Genomic DNA, 17,703 nt, shown 5'->3' with positions numbered 1-17,703 from the left:
GAAAGAGAGAAAAAGAGAGAGAGAGGCAGGTCATCTTCTGTGCACAAGACAGGAGAGCAGGTCAAGGAAAGAGAGGAGGTCTGGGGAGGCGGGGCGGGGTGGGCCTGCTGCCCGCCCCTCACTGTGTCCCAGTTGGGTTCGTTTAAGGGCAGAGCACAGACTGCAGCAACCCTGCCCAAGCCGGCCCCTGGAAGGGGCGACAATGGGCACCCGGATCCCTTCTGTCACCCCCAGGTGGCCCTTCCCCTTGCAGCTCCGGGGGAGGAGGCAAAGCCTACTCTCCCCGCCCCATCGGGGAGCCTAGGGCTGTTTCTCATTTTAGGCACAGAATCCTGCACACAGGAAGCCCCCGTATATGACCCCAGGATTCCTGGCCCCCAGGCCTGTCTTAAAGGTCAAAGAACCGACTGAATGGGAGGTTTTCAAATATACCCACACCATCAGGATTCTCCCGGCCAGGCCTCCTTCGTGGAGGCTGGACTATGCCTCCCACCGCCCTGCCCCAAACCCGGCCCCAGCACTGCCCACTCCCCAGGCCCCGCCGAGGGCGCCTGGTCTCCCGAAAGCACAAGAGCACTTTTGTCCCCGCTTCACAACACCCGCTTCACATACTAACAAAGCCCGACATTCTCAGGGCATCCAGACTGGCATTTGGATTTCCCGTAACAGATCTGCGAGGGCAGCAGGAGGCTGAAGGCCCAGGGCATCCAGAGGGGTCTGGACACCAGGTTCTCCATAGGGAGAAGCCAGGGTCCTCTGTCTGCAGCCTCCCGCTCATCCTGTCATCACCAAGGAGAGACGAGGTGAAAGCAAATCTGAGCAGCAGTTCAGGAGAGGCAGGGCTTAGCACCGTAGCATACTGTGTAAAAACCAAGAATACACCCGACACGGGCAAGGGCAATGGTGACAGTGTAGACTCACAGTATCGTCCCAGAAATACTCGTGCAATTCATCAAGAGCTATAGAGACCTTTATGTCCTCTGGCCCATGATCTTATTCCTGTGAATTTTCCTAAAGGAACAAATGCCTCTTCTCTCTCTCCCCCAAAGAGGGCAGCATGCCCCAGTGCTAAAAAACAGCCCTGCTCAGTCTCTTCCAGAAAATTACAGGCTGAAGATGGTGCCTCAACCCCAGCCTTGCAGGGGCCATGTCACCCCGCTCCTCTCCTCTGATGATAGGCACAGCAATCCTGCCCGGGACCCACGCTAGACAGAGCCTGATCACAGATACCATACCTGTGGCCCCAAGGGCAAGAAAAGCCTCCAGCTTCACAATTTCACGGGCAACTTCATTTGGTAGCCCCTACTAAAGGACCCTTCACTGTCACTTTCAGAACTCCCAGCCTCCTGGTCCATGGGGGCACGGGAGAACCCAGAGGAGCTGCTTCAGGTAAATTCACCCATGGGAGCTTGGGGCGGGGGGAGAGCCCCTGAAGCCTAGATTTTAGGTGAGATGGACGACCTGGGCTTCAATCTGCTCCAGGGATGCTGCCCAAGGCGTGAGCGGTGGGAGCTACCACGTTTACACGCTGACACTCAGGGCGGTGTAAGGGAGGATGTAATTTCTGTCTCACGTGCCAACTTTAGAACCCAAGCCCCGCCCCCCCAACACACACACGGGGTATCTCGGTTATCCCCCTATCTCACAGCGGCCACTCCAGGGGGAAAACCTCAGGCTCAGAATCATCCAGCAACTTGGGGCAGCAGGAGGCCTAAACCTCAGACTTCCAGATTCTAGAACCAGGGTCTCCCCAACCCCAAACCAGCCTGACTCCACGGAGGGGAGACATAGACTTCCAGCAGCAACACGGAGCAGTGACAGAAGCTCCTGAAGCGGGGGACTCCCTGTGTCCCTGCCCCCTGTCCAAATCCCAGAAGCTCGGTGAAGCCTGGCCTGAGCCCTTGACCTACAGCTTTCCGCCTTCTCCTTGCATGCACGGTGTCTACCCCACTCCAAAGCACAAAGCTACTGCCTTGGGACGCCCCTCGGATAACAGAAGGCTGCTATTATTAATTGGGGAGGAGTTTCCCCAACTGCACCAGTGGCTCCTGAAGGTCAGAGGCACGTCGCCCCTCTTAATCTCCCTCCAGGCCTTGAGCTGCACAGCCAGTTCTCAACAAATAGCTGATTCTGAGTTCTGGCTCTTCCCCTTACAATGGGTGTTCCCATGCCAAGGAAAAATAACACCGAGGCGCTATTTAATTCACAGAACACTAACACAAAACCCCTGGATGATAAAACAACAGCAAAACCCCAATATCTTCAAGTCTCAGGTAGCTACCTGACATCCCCACCAGGGGTGCAGCAGGGAGTGGCACACGTTTTCAGGAGGCAACATGATGCCACGCCCATTCAAGAACCGCAAAACATGTCCCCAGCCTGTTTTCCAGAAGCATCTCACCACGCTGTGCCCTGCTCTGGCGTCGGGGACAGGAAAGAGCACAAGACAGACAGGGGCCCCCCAAGGGGCTTACATCCTGGGGAGGGATGCAAACAATATATGACCAGTGAGGCTCATTTCAGACTGTGACTTGGCCTAGGAACAGAGCAAGAAGGATGAGGCAAAAGCAAGGAGGCAGAGAAGGCCTCTCTGAGAAATACAATTTAAGGGGAGACCTGCAGGAAAAGCAGGAACCGGCTGACCAGGGCAGGGGTGGAGGAGAAACGAGTGTTTCAGGCAGAGGAACCAGCACGTGCAGAAGCTCAGACAGAGCGTGGGGTGTTCTAGCTCAGACAGGAGCCCCACATACCTGGAGCAGGGCTGGGTCCCCAGGGTCGTCCCTGGGCTACAGAGCCCAGCTTTTATCTAGAGTAGCGTCACCAGATGTGTGAGCAGGGAAGGGGCAGGATCTGATTTATGTTTTCAAGAGATCTGGTCATATGATGTCTGCAGTTTGCTTCAGAATAACCTGAGAGAGGGCTGTGGATGGCGGTGAAACAGGAGTGGCCAGGAGTTGATCGTCGTTGAAGCTGGGCGATGGGTAAATGGAAGTGCATCATACCATCCTCTCTACTTATGTTAAAAATTTTTCCAACGTTAAAACATTTTGAAGATTCTTTTTGAAGGCTATCTGGCTTCAGTGTGGAACAAGAGAGGAAACAGCGGGGCCAAACAGAGGGGTAACTTGTCTCAGGTCACCCACTGTGACCTGGTCCAGGAAGGTGGCAGTGGGGATGAAGACAATTTTGGAGGCAAGGTCAAGTGGGTTTCTGATGGAAGGAGGAGGGAAAGAGAAGGTTCAAGATGAATTTTAGCTGCAGGGCCTGAGCAACCGTGGGGATTGTGGGGCTAATTACTGAGATGGGAAGGATAAGGGGGGCGCGGGGTGAAGGGGAGTCAGGAACAAATGGAGAGATCTGTTTGGGGCACGTTACATGTGGGGGGTGCTGTCCTGGGCTGAAGAGCATCTCCCCAAATGTCATGTCCACCTGGAACCTCAGAATGTGACCTCGTTTTGAATAGGGTCTTTGCACATGTAAGTAGTTGCGACGAAGTCATACTGGGTTAAGGTGGGTTTGATGACTAGTGTCCTTATAAGAAGGTCACGTGAAGAGACACGGGAACACACAGGAAGGAAGGCCATGTGACAATAGAGGCAGTGATGCAGCGACAAGCCGAGGAACACCAGTGGCTGCCAGCCATCCTACCAGAGCTGGGAGAGAGGCATGGAACTGACCCTGTCCACACCTTGATTTCAGACTTCTGGCCTCCAGCACTGTGAGAGCATAAATGTGTGCTGTTTGAAGCCACTGAATTGTGGCAGTTTTTTCCTGAAGCCCCAGGAACTATTACAAGTAGCCGTCACTTGCTCTTCCTGGTGTGGATGTCCGGTGGGTATACTGGCACGGAGCTCAGGGGAGGACCAAGGGAATCATGGCCTTATAAAGGGCATTTAATGCCACAGACTGGACGCTCTCAGGGAGAGTGTAGACTGAGACTGAGCCCCTGGACAGGCCAACATTCAAGGTCAGGAAGGAGGTGAGAGGTTGGAATGGGGCACCTTGGGTAGCTGGGGGAGGACAGGAGAAGGACAAGCAGAGAACTGGGGTGACATAGCTGGAGGGGGGACCAGAAGATCAAGGATGTATTCTGGGTTTTATTTTTGACTTTTAAGACGGGTGAGGATGAGAGGGACTTTTGCCTTCTGGTGGCCATGAATATAGTCACAATAAAAACAGCAGCAACGGGGCTCCACTGCCCTTGGACTGAATTAGCTGTCTGTCACTGTCTGTCCCACCCCCACGCCTCTCCCCGCCAGGGCTGATTGGATCTGGGCTGGACACCTGATCCAAAGGCAGCCAGCCCATTGGCTAGCCTGGGGCCGATCAGATTCTCCCAAGAGGACAGCTGGGAGACAGCGGGTGCTGGAGCCTGGGCGGATCCAGGAGGACGGGTGTTGGGGAGAAGGGAGCAGATGTACCAAGAGACTTGCAGACACGGTGACAGACAGACAGACTGACCATGAGTCATGAGAAGAGGGAGGCCCCTCAGTGGGGGAGAATAGGCTCCATTTCTGCTGCTGTTTCTCCTTCCGGTTCCCTGAACTGCCTGCCACTGGGGCTGTGAGACTTCCCTGCAGCCTTTCAGTAACCCCCGGATGACTGGAGTTAGCAGGAGGGGTCTCTGTTCTTTGCAACCCAGAAGCCCCCCCGCCCCCACCCAGCCTCTGCAGAAGGGCCTGCTAAACATAACCACATGACCTGCCCCCTTGGCTAAGACGGAAACTTACACTGGAACACCCTGATACCAGGCTGGGGTTCCTACACCAGGTTGTGCCCCAGTATCCATCCTTTAAGCTCAGGCAGCAAAACCTGCCCCAACAGGGGCAGCTGTCAGTGACCCTAGATCACACATGTCCCTCCCCGAGCCGTGGTCATCCAGGGACAGGACAGCCATATGCACAATTTTGCTGGACGTTGGAAGGCATAGGGGTCTTAACACGGCTTTTTCACAAAATCAGAAACCGTAATTTCCCATTGGAGCTCAGACATGATCTAGTGCAGTGATTCCCAAAGCACGGTCCCCAGACCAGCATCACCTGGCAACTTGTTAGAAATGCAGATTCTCAGGGCCCACCCAGACCTACCGAACGGCCACTCAGGCCAGGGCCCAGCGTTTCGTGTCTGAACACACCCTCTAGGTGATGAATTCTCAAGTTTGAGAATCACTGACCTAGTTCAACCTCCTCATTTTACAGGGGAGCAAACAGAGGCCCAGGGAAAGGAAGAGGCTGCCCAAGGCCAGTTAGGGCCAGGACCAGAGTGTGGAGAGGGACTGAACTGACTGCCCCCTGCCCCATCTGACGGTTCTGGGAGTCCTTGTCTTTTGTCACCTCCCAGGGAGCAGGAAGGGTCTCAGTGGAAAGGCACTCCTGCCCACCCAACTGCGAGCAGGCCTAGTGAGCCCCGTGGCCTCCAAATGATTTGGTGAGGAGGGCTGGTGTTTGTCTTGGGGGGCAGGGATCCTTAAGTGCTTTACTAATTGATGTGAGCATCCTTCATCCCTCAGCTCAGAAAGGGTGGCTGGATTGGAGAGTGAGAGTGAAAGGTCCAGACCCCTCGTCCAGGTGCTATAACTGAGGAGGCGCTGTAACTGGCCATTCTTACGGGCTGGATGCAGGAGTCAGGAGTCCTGGGTCCTGGTCCCACTGGCTGCTGACTTGCTCCATGACTGGGAGGGTCCCTTTGCCTTTCTGAGCCTGTTTTCCCGTCTATAAATTCTGTGACTCAACCACAAGCTACTTCCAGCCAAAATTTTATGTGGAATTCAAGACGAACAAAGGGCCCAGAGAACACCTTTAGGGCTACCGCCCAAGAAAGAAGGGACGGCGGAGGCTGGTCACTATGTCCTCAGGCCCAGCTCTGTGGAAGCCTTGGGTCCATTCCACCCAGCTGCTGACACAGGAAGCATGGCCCCTCTGGGGCTCCTGGAGCTGAGCCATTCCCACTTCTGACACCTGAGTCTCTCATGACCGCCACTCCCCCCGCCCCAGGGTATGATCTTTGACCCTTCCCCATTTCTCCCTTGCAATACCCCCTGCTCCCTCCCAGGGGGCCCAGAGTTGCTGCGTAGACCTCATGGCCATTTGCCCTTCGAGGGCTGGGCCTGGGGTGCAAGCCTGTGGTAGGGGGGGCCTTTGACCATTACCTCCAGGTCTCCCTTGGTGATGGACTCCTCCTCCACTCGGAACTGCAGGTCCTCCACCTTCCTGCAGGGGGAGAGGGGGCTGAGTGAGCTTCACCCAGAGGGGTGGGCTTTGCCAAGTCAGCCATGGCAGAGAGAGCCAAGGCCACAGGTGGCCCAAAGTCCACACTCAGATTATGCAGAAGACACTGTCCAGAGCCCCAAGTTCCTGGAAACATCCAGCCCTCCCAATTTCCTGATCCATGCTCTACACAGAGAACACTGGTTTCTCTAAAATAGACACTGCTTTGGGAACGATCCCCAGTGTTCTCCTTATTTGCTGCAAGAAATAAATCCTTCCTTCTGCAAAAAAAAAAAAAATATATATATATATATATACACACACACACACACATATATATATTTATATAAAATAGGAATGTTTAATGCAGCATCCTTCCCCCCTAGGGTGCTTGTGGAAATAAATGACAGAATGGATAGTAAATGGAAGCACTAACAGCTCTGTTTTCATCACAGCAGGGAACAGACATGCCGCATGGAACAGTCTGTGGGGAAGGAGGCAAGGTGGCCTTCTTGCCCTACTGACCCCATTCTCATTCTCTCCCCTCAAAATCAGGGTCCAGAGTCCCAGCCCCCACTGCTTGGGCTGCTCCCTGATGTGGAGGGTCCCCAACGCCCTGCTGCAGGTGTGGGGCCCACCCTCAAGGAGACACACCCACCCACCCCCGAGAGAGCACAGGGAAGAGACACAGGCACATTACAGCTCACAAAGCTGCTACTCCTGGGGCCTGGTGACAGCTCCCAGCACACAGAGGATGAAACTAAGGCCCAGAAAGGGCCAGTGACCTGCCCAAGGTCACACAGCAAGTGCAGGGCAATGCTGGGACTTGCACCCAGGCCTTCCTGAACACAACTCCAACGACGTCTCAAAGATCTGTTTTTGTTTGGTGGCATCAGGCACGTTGCCATGGGAACCAGATGCGTGGGCCCCACCGACCCTCTCAGGCAGATATAAATAAGCCCTCCTGTCTCCAAGTCAGACAGTAACAACAGCCCGTGGAGCACATGCCTCAGCTGAAAGCCCAAAACCAGACCCAAGCTGGGGGAGGTGGAGGGCTGGGTCTGGGAGGTGCTACTGTGCAGGGGAGCAGAGGAAGCTGCAGAAATCTGTGTGTCAGCAGCTAGGAGACAAAGACAGGCTTCTGGGCAGAGGGAAGCCCTTGTCAGGCCCCAGTCAGCTCTGAGCCCCACCAGGCGACCCAGGACCAAGTCAGGCCAGAGTCCCCACACAGAGGGAACACAACTCCCACTTGCCACTGGCAGGACAGAAAGAGCCAGTGGCACCACTAACAGGCTGATGACCTCGGGCAAGTCCCTTCCCTGCTCTGAGCCTCAGTTTTCTCATCTGTGACCTGGGGGGCAATACCTGCCTCCTGGGCTAATTGTAAGACAGAGGGAGACAGAGCAGGTAAAGCTCCCAGCCCCGGGGCTGAGCCCCAGGGGCAAGGTGTTTCCGGGAGCCTTTTCCTGCTGCTTCTCTGAGCCTCGGTTTCCTGACACATGAAATGGGAATGAAGCTTCAGGACACGGGCTGTGAGCTCCACGCGAGGGACCTGATGCAGAAGGGGTGTTCCCTGCGCTGAACTGGGTCACGGGGTGGGGACATCGGATGCACGTCTCCCTAGTGAGAGGTCCCCCCGCCCATCTGGGTGTTCTCATGATGCTGCATGAGCCGGGCAGGGCAGGAACGGTGAACCCCATGTCAGGAAGGAAAACAGTGACGTATGTAGTATCTCCCATGTGCTCAGTGCCATGCTGGGTGCTTTACTGGAGTTATCTTGTAAGTCCTCCCAACAGCCTGCAGAGATGGGGATCATCACCCCACTTTGCAGATGAGAGGACTAAGGCCCGCAGAGCTCATGTCACCAGCCCAGGTGACACAGCCAGTACGTGGTGGAGGCGGGGTTTGTGCCTGCTGGTCCTGAGCCTTGCTTTTCCTGGTCATCCTTAACGAGGCTCCGGGAAAGTGTCCCCCCAGGACCAGGACAGGAGTGGCACCTACCTCCTCTCCTCCTCCAGCTGGTTGGACAGGTCCACCTTCTCTTTCCGCACGCTCTCCACCAGCAGCCGGGCCCGCTGCAGCTTCTCCTCTGCCTCTGCAACATACTGGGCCCCGAGCGAGGGCCAGGACAGGGTCAGCCTCTGCCTGGGGACTGGGAGCCAGGTGGGGGAGGGGTGGGTGTGGAGGTGGTGCGAGGAGCCAGGCCTGGAACCCAGCCACCCCTACTCTCCTGCCAGCCCTAGTCTGACCGGAACCGTGGACCTAGATGTAAGGGAAGAGGGCCGGCTGAGTGCCAGGAACGGGAACCTCAGGTCCACCTGCCCCCAGTACCTGCCACCTCCCTCAGCCCTTGAGGGCCTAAGACCTATTGTCTTGTCAAGGCCCCTGTCACGACACACACGTGAGCTTGGCCTTAAAAATTCCAGAACCCGAGGGAAGAGTGAGCCAGGCTCCAAATGGGGACAGGGACCTAGGAGGGAGCTCCCATGTGGGGAACAAGCATCAGGGAAGAGTAGACACATGACAGCAGCAGAGTCAAGGCTATGGGCGAGGACTTCCTTCCCTGAAACCCAACCCAGGAATCTGCTCGAAATCATGATCTGAAATGTGGACAGATGTACCCCAAAAACGTTTACATCAGTATTATTTAGAAAAAGCGAGGAATTGGAAAACAACCTAAACACCAGCAGGGGACAGGCCACGTCAGTAAGGACACAGCCCGTGACAGACGGCAATGCAGTCGTTCAAACGGGGAAGAATTTTCCATGACCTAGAAATCATGCTCGCACTATAGGAGGTAGGAAAAAGCAGGATACGCAAGTTTGTATCGAGGTTCTGGAGGTAGAATGTGGACCTACCATTGGAAGGAAATTCACCAGGAGGATGAGGGGTATTGGTAACATGCATCTCAGTTTTCTCTGCACACCCCAAGTTCTCCTCACTGAGCGTGACTGAGGGACAAGACTGGCCCGAGGAGACCGCTGGTGCCCTCTGGGTGCTCCATGGCCCTGCCTGCCCCACCCACCTGCTCATGCTGTGCCTTGAGCAGGGCGATCTCCTTCTCCACCTCACAGATGTGGCTCGTGGCCTTGGCCACCTCGGCCCGCTCCAGGTCCCGTTCAGCCAGCAACTGCTCGATGTGTTGCTGTTTCTCCTTCAGCGCCTCTTGCAAGGCAGTCGTGCCCGAGATCTTGCGGGCATAGCGCGAAGAGGTCTCCGTGAGCTGCAGGAAGGCGTGGGTGCAGGCAGGACTCAGGGATGTGGATCACCATCCAGGCAACCCACCACTACCCAGCAAGTGGCGGGCCCAAGTGCCTCAACTGCTGGGGTTCGGTTCCTCCCCCTCCCAGGGCCCTAGACACTCTGCCTAGGTATGTAAAGGGAATCATGATGTTTGCAACCCAGGGAACTCCCTGCTCCCAGGAGAGTCACAGCCCCTGGGTGTCTGCCTCATGGTGGGCTCCTTCACCTGGGCCACCTTCTCCTGGACTAGGAGGAACCTCCCGTGTAGACAGAGCTCTGCTGAAAGGGCAACCTCACCTTCTCTCCTCACCCAAGGTGGCTGTGCCAGCCTTTCTAAAGCACCTGCCCTGCACCTGTATAACCTGCGTGCACCTGTATTACCTGCCCTGCCTCTGTATGACCCTCTTTAACTCCCAGGGAAGGGCTTAAGCTACTGACAAATCGGTAATATAAAAATAACAATAAATGTAAATGGGTCAATTTCTCTGTTAAAAAATATGCACTTTCATCTTTGTTCAAAAACTCCAAACTGACTGATGCCTGGAACCAGAGCAAGTCAGGGGACAACTGGGTCTCTCTGTCCCCGCCCCACCCCCATACACACACCAGGGTATCCCTCACCAGGCCACTGCGGCTGGGCCGGCCCCCCACGGAGGAGGCCACAGAGCTGACAGAGCTGATGGAGGAACTGCTGGGACTGTGGGTCAGTGCCGAGACTCCCATGGCCATGCGCTTGGTCTTCTTGGCCTTGGCTGGGCTGGTGGATGGGAAGCCGATGCGGATTACCTTGTGGATGGGCGCGAAGAGACCAAATTTGGGCGGGCACTGGAAGTACCTGGAGAGGTAGGAGAGACCATGCTACTGTCACGGCCCCACAGCCTGGAGCCTGGCCTGCCTCCCCTACCTCTTCAGAGCCCAGCAGAGAGAGGCTTCTCCTGGGGGACCCATCACCCACACCCTAAGACCAATAGGACTCCCAGAAAGGGAATAGAGGTGAGCAGGGCCTGATATTCTGCATAGCCATGAACAGCGGTTGGGCATATTTCTGGGGGATGGGGGAATAACAATTACCAAGCACCTGCTCTATGCCAGTCCCTTTACATAAATGCTCATTTCGATCCCCCAACCACTCTATTGTTATCCATAGTTTACAGATGAGATTTAGGCTCAGAGAGGTTAAATAACCTGCCCACAGTCACACAGCTGGTTAAATGGCAAAGCTGAGACTGGACCCAGTGGACTCCAAAGCCCACTATGCTTTGGCTCCCACACATCAGTCAGAGGCCCCCAGCCATATCTGCAGCCCCACTCTCATGGCTGCCCCTGGACCACCCCCAACCCCAAGGCTCTCTGCCCATGGAGCCCCCAAATGGAGAAGCAGAAGCCGGAAGGAGGCATCTCAGGGGTGGGGTGAGGGATGCTGCCCAACCTGCCCCTGGATTCTGAAAGCAAGAGTAAGTTGAGAGAAACATCCGTCTTGAAAACAGGAAGGCAAGTGTTGTCATGGAACTCTGGATCATCTTCTCTCAAAACCTCTAGCCATGGATTCCACGTGGGACTAGGGATCTAGTTCTGTCCAGTTTCCCGCTCACCTTGAAACTGCCACCCCACCCTGCCTCTTCCCACATTCAGGTCTTTGTGCAGCCTGACCCCAGCCTAGCACACCTTCCTTCTCAGAGCTGTCACAGCCTCACCTGGACGACAGAACCTAGCCCAGGGACAGCCAACACAGGCTCGCGGGCCACCTTGCCTTAGACCCACACCCCTGACGCTGCTCAGCCATAGCATCAGCCCCACCCCCCAACCCTCAAAGGGCCCAGGCATGGCCTTAGACCCTCACGACCCAGCATTCCTGGCAGTCAATTCCCTTTAATCAGAGATGCTGAGAAACCTGGGACCCAGCTGTGACCCTAACCTTGGCTGTACAGCACCAGGCACTGTCTGATTATTTCCTGTGTCACCCAAGGCAACTCTCAGAAGACAGGACCCCTGCCTCTCCTTTTCTGGTGCTCCCACCTCACTTAGTCACGGGTGGCAGGGGGAGGGGAACCCAGGGACAGATGACACTCCTAGTGCTTACTCGTGACTGTGTGACCTTGAGCAATGACCTCTCTGGCCTTGGTTCTCTGATCTGTAAAATGGGGTGATATTCCCACCACATGCTTCTGTGAGCTGCTATGACAGAAGGGAGGTGGTAGCATCTATACATGGTGTCTGGCACAGTCACCCAGACGCTCAACACTGGCATTCTCAGATGCCCCAACCCCGACCCCTGCACCCACCCCAGGAGAAGAGGACTCCCTTCCTCCCTCCCCGCCATACCTGGTGCCCGCCACTGCCCCATCGTTCTTCCCAAGGGGCTCGTCCAGCTCCACGCCACACCACTCGCCCTTGGCAAAGTCTGTCTCCCCGACGTACCGTACCACGCCAGTCTTCGTCCCACCAACCTATAGGCACACATAGAGACTCAGGTCCAGAGGATGCAGTGGGAACTGCAGAGATGGCACAGGCACCCAGGTGCCTGGGCTCATCCCACCCCTCCCTTGCAGTGTGCAAGGGCCAGGGGAGATGAGGGGGAGGCCCAAGGACAGTTGGGAGGGGTACAGGTATAAACAGTGCTTCCCAGGGCTGTCCCGAGCAAGAGCTCTGGAGTCAGAAAGACAGACCTGCATTCAAACTCTGCCACTTACAAGCTGTGTGAGCTTGGGCAAGTTACCTAACCTCTCTGAGCTCCAGCATCTTCATCTGTCAGAATGGCTTTTGTGAGGATTAAGTACTAAATGTGCAGTGTCTGGAGCATACTAGAGTCTCAATAAATGTTATCCTTAAAAATGGTTTGGGGGTGGGAGGGAGACGCAAGAGGGAGGAGATAGGGGGATATATGTATATGTATAGCTGATTCACTTTGTTATAAAGCAGAAACTAACACACCACTGTAAAGCAATTATACTTCAATAAAGATGTTAAAAAAAAAAAAAAGGTTTAGGGAATTCCCTGGCGGTCCAGTGGTTGGGACTCCACGCTTTCACAGCCGAGGGCCCGGGTTCAATCCCTGATCAGGGAACTGAGATCCCACAAGCCGAGCTGCGTTGCCAAAAGAAAAAAAAGAATGGTTTAAATGGGGGTTGCCAGGAGCTGGGCAGGAAGGGAAGTGGGGAGTTGTTGTTTAATGGGAATACAGTTTCAGTTTCGCAAGATGAAAAAGATCTGTTGTGCGACAATGTGAATATACTTACTACTAGTGAATTGTAAGCTCAAAAATGGTTAAGAAGGTAAATGGTATGTTACGTGTATTTTACCACAATTAAAAAAACTCACAGGACAGGCCAATAATCAGGAATATTACTATAACAATGATTTTAAAAACTTTCAATTCAAGTTATATATATACATAAAGTTTTATATATATATATATATACACTTCCAAAGCCTTAAAAATTCCTGTAAGTTTCTCCATCTCTCCCCAGAAGCACTTTCACTCTTTAAGATGAAGCTTTTTGGTGTTGACCTCCATATTTCTAAATGACATGCTAATATTGCTACTTGTCAATTTTTTCAATTTGGGGGTGACAGCCATCTACGTCTCATCGGGGAAGGGGAGGCGTTCCCTCCCCATCACCAGGCTGCACACACCCCTACTGGGTTTCTACCCCTGCCACGCAGTGATGGCTTCATTTTGATCAGTCTCCAGGTTGATGGTGCTGGGACTAAGCAAACACTACTCACAGACGCGGATAGGCAGATGCAGATACTTTTCCCTCCCAGCACCAATTTTTCCCTACAGACAGCAACTGTCTTTTATGATTGTTTGCCTAGTTTTTATGGCCCTTAAACTAATTTAACCTAAACTCTTTCAACTGCCTAAATCTCCAGAGCCCCTTTGTGAGTTGTGGTGTGTAAGCTTAGTTGCCCTGCAGCATGTGGGATCTTAGTTCCCAGATCAGGGATCGAACCCGTCTCCTCTGCATTGGAAGGCGGATTCTCTTTTTTTTTTTTTTTAAGATTTTTTGATGTGGACCATTTTTTTTAAAGTCTTTATTGAATTTGTTACAATATTATTTCTGTTTTATGTTTTGGTTTTTTGGCCCCGAGGCATGTGGGATCTTAGCTCCCCGACCAGGGATCAAACCCGCACCCCCTGCATTGAAAGGCGGATTCTTAACCACTGGACCACCAAGGAAGTCCCTAATAGACTTTGTTTTATAGAGATATTTTAGGTTTCTGAAAAATTTGAGCAGAAAATAGAGAATTCGCATATATCCCCTCACCTCTCGCCCCTACAGTTTCCCCTCTTATTAACACCCTGCATCAGTGGGGTGCATTTATTACAATGGTGAGCCAACAAATTGTTATTAACTAAAGTCCATAGTTTACATTAGGGTTCACTCTTGGTGTTGTACATTCTATGGATTTTGAGAAATATGTATAATGACTCGTACCCACCATTACAGTATCATACAGAATAGTTTCACTGCCCTAAAAATACTGTGTTCTACCTATTTATCCCTCCCTCCCCCACCCCATGGTAACCAACGATCTTTTGGTTGGTTGGTTGATCAAAACTGTTGGTTGATCAAAACTGTCCCCAAAGTTTTGTCTTTTCCAGAATGTCATTCAGTTGGAATCATATAGTACGTGGCATTTTCCCACTGGCTTCAGTCACTTAATACTATGCACTTAAGGTTCCTGAACGTCTTTTCATGGCTTGACAGCTCATTTCCTTTTAGCCTTGAATAACACTCCACTGTCTGGATGCACCTTAGTTTATTTATCCATTCACCTACTGAAGAACATCTCGGTTGCTTCCAAGTTTTAGTAACTAGGAATAAAGTTGCTAGAAATATTTGTGTGCAGGTTTTCATGCAGATATGTCAACTCATTTGCGTAAGTACCAAGGAGCAGGATTGCTGAATCATATGGTGAGAGTATGTTTAGTTTTGTAAGAAGTGGCCAAACTGTCTTCCTAAGTGCCTGTGCATTTTGCATCCTGGCCCTCCCCAGCAATGCACCAGAGTCCCTGTAGTTCCACTAAGGGACTGTCCCTCTCCACACCCCCACTGGGGGACAGGCTGGGCCCCAGTCTCCGGAGGGATGAGCCCCACCCGCTCCTTTTCCAGCACCTGAGGGTTATCTGTGAGGCTGGAGTCCCCGCTGGCCTGGGCCAAACACCGACTACATCCCGGGTCTCATAAAACAAGGGAGGTGGGCAGACTGAATTTATCTGTTTCTCCGGGATTTTCCTCTGAGGAAGTTAAAATAGGTGGCTCGTTTAAAATAAACCCATGCGTCTCGCCCACAAGGACAGACAGCTCTGCGATCAGCAGGCTGGGGCAAGTCCCCCCGTCTCACGGGGCAGCCATGAGGGTCCAGTGAGGGGCTCATTTCCAAGGCCTGGAGCAGCACCTGCCGGGCCGCCGTGGCGGAAGAGCAGAGCAAGCGGGGAAGGAGGGGGTCCTGGCAGGAAGGAGGCTGCCCGGGAGAGACGGGCAGGTGAGTGGTGGCACTGGGCCACCTTAAGGGAGACGAGGGGACAGAGGCGAGCAGCCCCTCTCGGTGATCCTCCCTGACCGTGTCCACGTCGCTGACCTCAACAGCTAGTGAGGGGCATCTGGGGCTCAACTAGCTTTGGCAGCATCGACGTCACACACGTGGTACCTCACGCGCTCTCAGGACCACCTGGCAGGGCCGTGAGTCATTCACGGAGCAGGAAGGTTTGAGCGCCTTCCTGGCACCGGGCTCTGTTGCAGGCACTGGGGGTGCAGCCATGTGAGCAAAACACCCCAACCTTCCGCGTCAGGGCGGGAAGCAGACAGCCCAGCAGTAAGTGAGTAAGTGCTGTCATTCCAGGAGGATGAAAGGGCTACGTGGAACAGCACCGGAGGGCCCCGTCTCCAAGAGGTGACCTTGGTGCAGAGGCCTAATGGAAGCGGGGCAGTGAGCTGCGGGGAGCCCTGGGGTCAGAGTCCCAGGTGGAGGAGGTCAGCAGGGCACGGCAGAGGCACTGGCCTGGTACGGGAGCAAAGAGAAGGAGGCCGGGGCGGCCGAGTGCAGCCAGGACGGAGGGCGAAGTCGGATCATACGAGGGTGGGCGGGCAGACCACAAGGGTCTGGGGGCCATGGGAAGCTGGGTGGGTTTTAGCCCACGTGAGATGGGGGCTCCTGGAGTGTTGGGCCCTGAGTGGGGGCAGGGAGACCAAGGAGGGGGCGGTTCCATTGCTGGAGAGAGACGAGCTGCCCACAGAGGTGGTGGGCTGGGGACCCATTTGGGTGTATTTTGGAGGCAGCACCAGAGGCCTGATTATGAATCACGTGGTCAGGAGGAGAGAAAAGCAGGACGTAAGGCCAACTGCCAAGTTCCTGGATTGGTCTGCTGGAGACACACGTGCGCCATTCACTGAGATGGGGAGGACGGGGCGGAGCAGGTCGGGGATGGGGGTTGGGTGTGTTATAGTGTGAACTGTGTTCCCCAAAAAGATACGCTGAAGACCTGACTCCCACGACTATGAGTGTAACCTGATTAAAAAATAGGGTCTCTTGGGGCTTCCCTGGTGGCGCAGTGGCTGGGAATCTGCCTGCCAATGCAGGGGACACGGGTTCGAGCCCTGGTCTGGGAGGATCCCGCATGCCGCGGAGCGACTGGGCCCGTGAGCCACGGCTACTGGGCCTGCGCGTCTGGAGCCTGTGCTCCGCAACGGGAGAGGCCGCGACGGTGAGAGGCCTGCACACCGCGATGAAGACTGGGCCCCGCTCATCGCAACTGGTGAGAGCCCTCGCACAGAAACGAAGACCCAACACAGCCAAAAATAAATATAAATAAATAAATAAATTAAAAAAAAAAAAAAAAAGGGTCTCTTATGGGAGTTCCCTGGTGGCCTAGTGCTTAGGATTCCGGGCATTCACTGCCGTGGCCCGGGTTCAACCCGTGGTTGGGGAACTGAGATCCCGCAAGCTGTGCGGCACAGCCAATAAACAAACAAACAAATACATAAATAAAAACAGGGTCTTTTAGATGTGATCACGTTAGGATGAGGTCATTAGGGCGGGCCCTAATCCAATATGACTGGTGTCCTTATAAGAGAAGAGACACGGAGGGAAGAAGGCCATGTAAAGACTGAGGCAGAGATGCAAGAAATGCATCTATTAAGCCAAGGAATGCCGAGGAGTGCGGGCAACACCAGAACCCAAGAGAAGGGCATGGAGCAGATTCTTCCCTTGATCCTTCAGAGACAGCATGGCCCTGCCAACACCTGGGATTTCAAATGTCTAACCTCCAGAACTTGGAGAGCGTACATTTCTGTTTTAAGTCACCCAGTTTATGGTACTTGTTACAGCAGCCATAGGAAACTAATGCAGGTTAAGTGGAGATGTTGACTAAGGGCTTGACACATGAGACAGGAGATGGAACCCTGGGCAGTGTGATGCCCACATATGCTTGGACTGTCCTAAGTCACGGGCCTGGATGGTTGCATCAAGGGAGAGACAAGCGGAGGCTGGAGTTCTGACCTGATGCTGGGAAGAGGAAGAGCAGGGAGGTAGGAGGAACCAGGGGAGTATGTGGAATCCCAGGAGGTGAGGGAAGAAAGTGCTTCTAGAAGGAGGCAGGGAGAGATAGTGGCCGATTCTGCTAAGAGGTGAAATAAGATGAGGACTGAGAACTGACCATCGTACTTGGAATGTGAAGGGCCCTGGTGGCCTTGCGGGGGGGAGTTCCCTAGTGATCGGTGATGGGGAGAGAGCAGGAGGTGGAGACCACGGTCACGGACGGGCCTCTTAAGGGGCTTAGCTGAAGGGAGGACACAGAAATGGGCAAATAGCAGGAGGAAGACAAGGGGTTGGGGGAGAGTCGGGAAAGGGGGAATGTGCAGGGGAGGAGGGAGGCTGTCTGCAGGGGGCGGGTGGGAGGGGCTGGCCTCGGACAAGAGCTGGAGGTTGGGGCCCTGGACTGGACAAAACCAGCTGGAGGGAAGACAGAGTGCGCAGATGCTGGCGGGTCTGGTGGTGGACAACAGCCTTGTTCTTCCCGGGAAGCACAGAAGAGTCACAGCTGAAATGTGGGGGAGGGGCAGGCATTGGCAATTTTTTGGAGAGAAGATGGTTATGAATGTTACAGAAGAAGAGATTGAGGGTCAGAGAGGCTAAGCGGCAGGTAGTGAGTGGCCCAGCTGACTCCCCCAAGTAGGTCTGCGGGCCTCGGGTCCGTCCTCTCCCCAGCCCAGCACATGGGGGAATCGGTCATTTGTCCTCCCAGGCACGT

General features: G+C 54.2%; 1 protein-coding gene across 4 annotated transcripts in view; it reads right to left on the bottom strand.

Moving 5' to 3' along the window:
- CLIP2 (CAP-Gly domain containing linker protein 2) overlaps positions 1 to 17,703 on the bottom strand; it is a 78,381-nt gene that overhangs the window by 18,572 nt on the left and 42,106 nt on the right. For all 4 annotated transcript variants that reach the window (XM_057529270.1, XM_057529269.1, XM_057529271.1 and 1 more), the window contains 5 exons: positions 11,772 to 11,896; positions 10,071 to 10,284; positions 9,232 to 9,429; positions 8,208 to 8,311; positions 6,149 to 6,209 (listed from right to left, as the gene is read on the bottom strand). In XM_057529270.1, the coding sequence (XP_057385253.1) occupies positions 6,149 to 6,209; positions 8,208 to 8,311; positions 9,232 to 9,429; positions 10,071 to 10,284; positions 11,772 to 11,896 (702 nt within the window). The remainder of the gene's footprint in view (positions 1 to 6,148; positions 6,210 to 8,207; positions 8,312 to 9,231; positions 9,430 to 10,070; positions 10,285 to 11,771; positions 11,897 to 17,703) is intronic.

The sequence above is a fragment of the Balaenoptera acutorostrata genome, chromosome 15 (assembly GCF_949987535.1).
Source record: "Balaenoptera acutorostrata chromosome 15, mBalAcu1.1, whole genome shotgun sequence".
NCBI lineage: Eukaryota > Metazoa > Chordata > Mammalia > Artiodactyla > Balaenopteridae > Balaenoptera > Balaenoptera acutorostrata.
The sequence above is the reverse complement of the archived record's forward strand: the minus strand, read 5'-3'. Positions and strand labels throughout refer to the sequence as shown.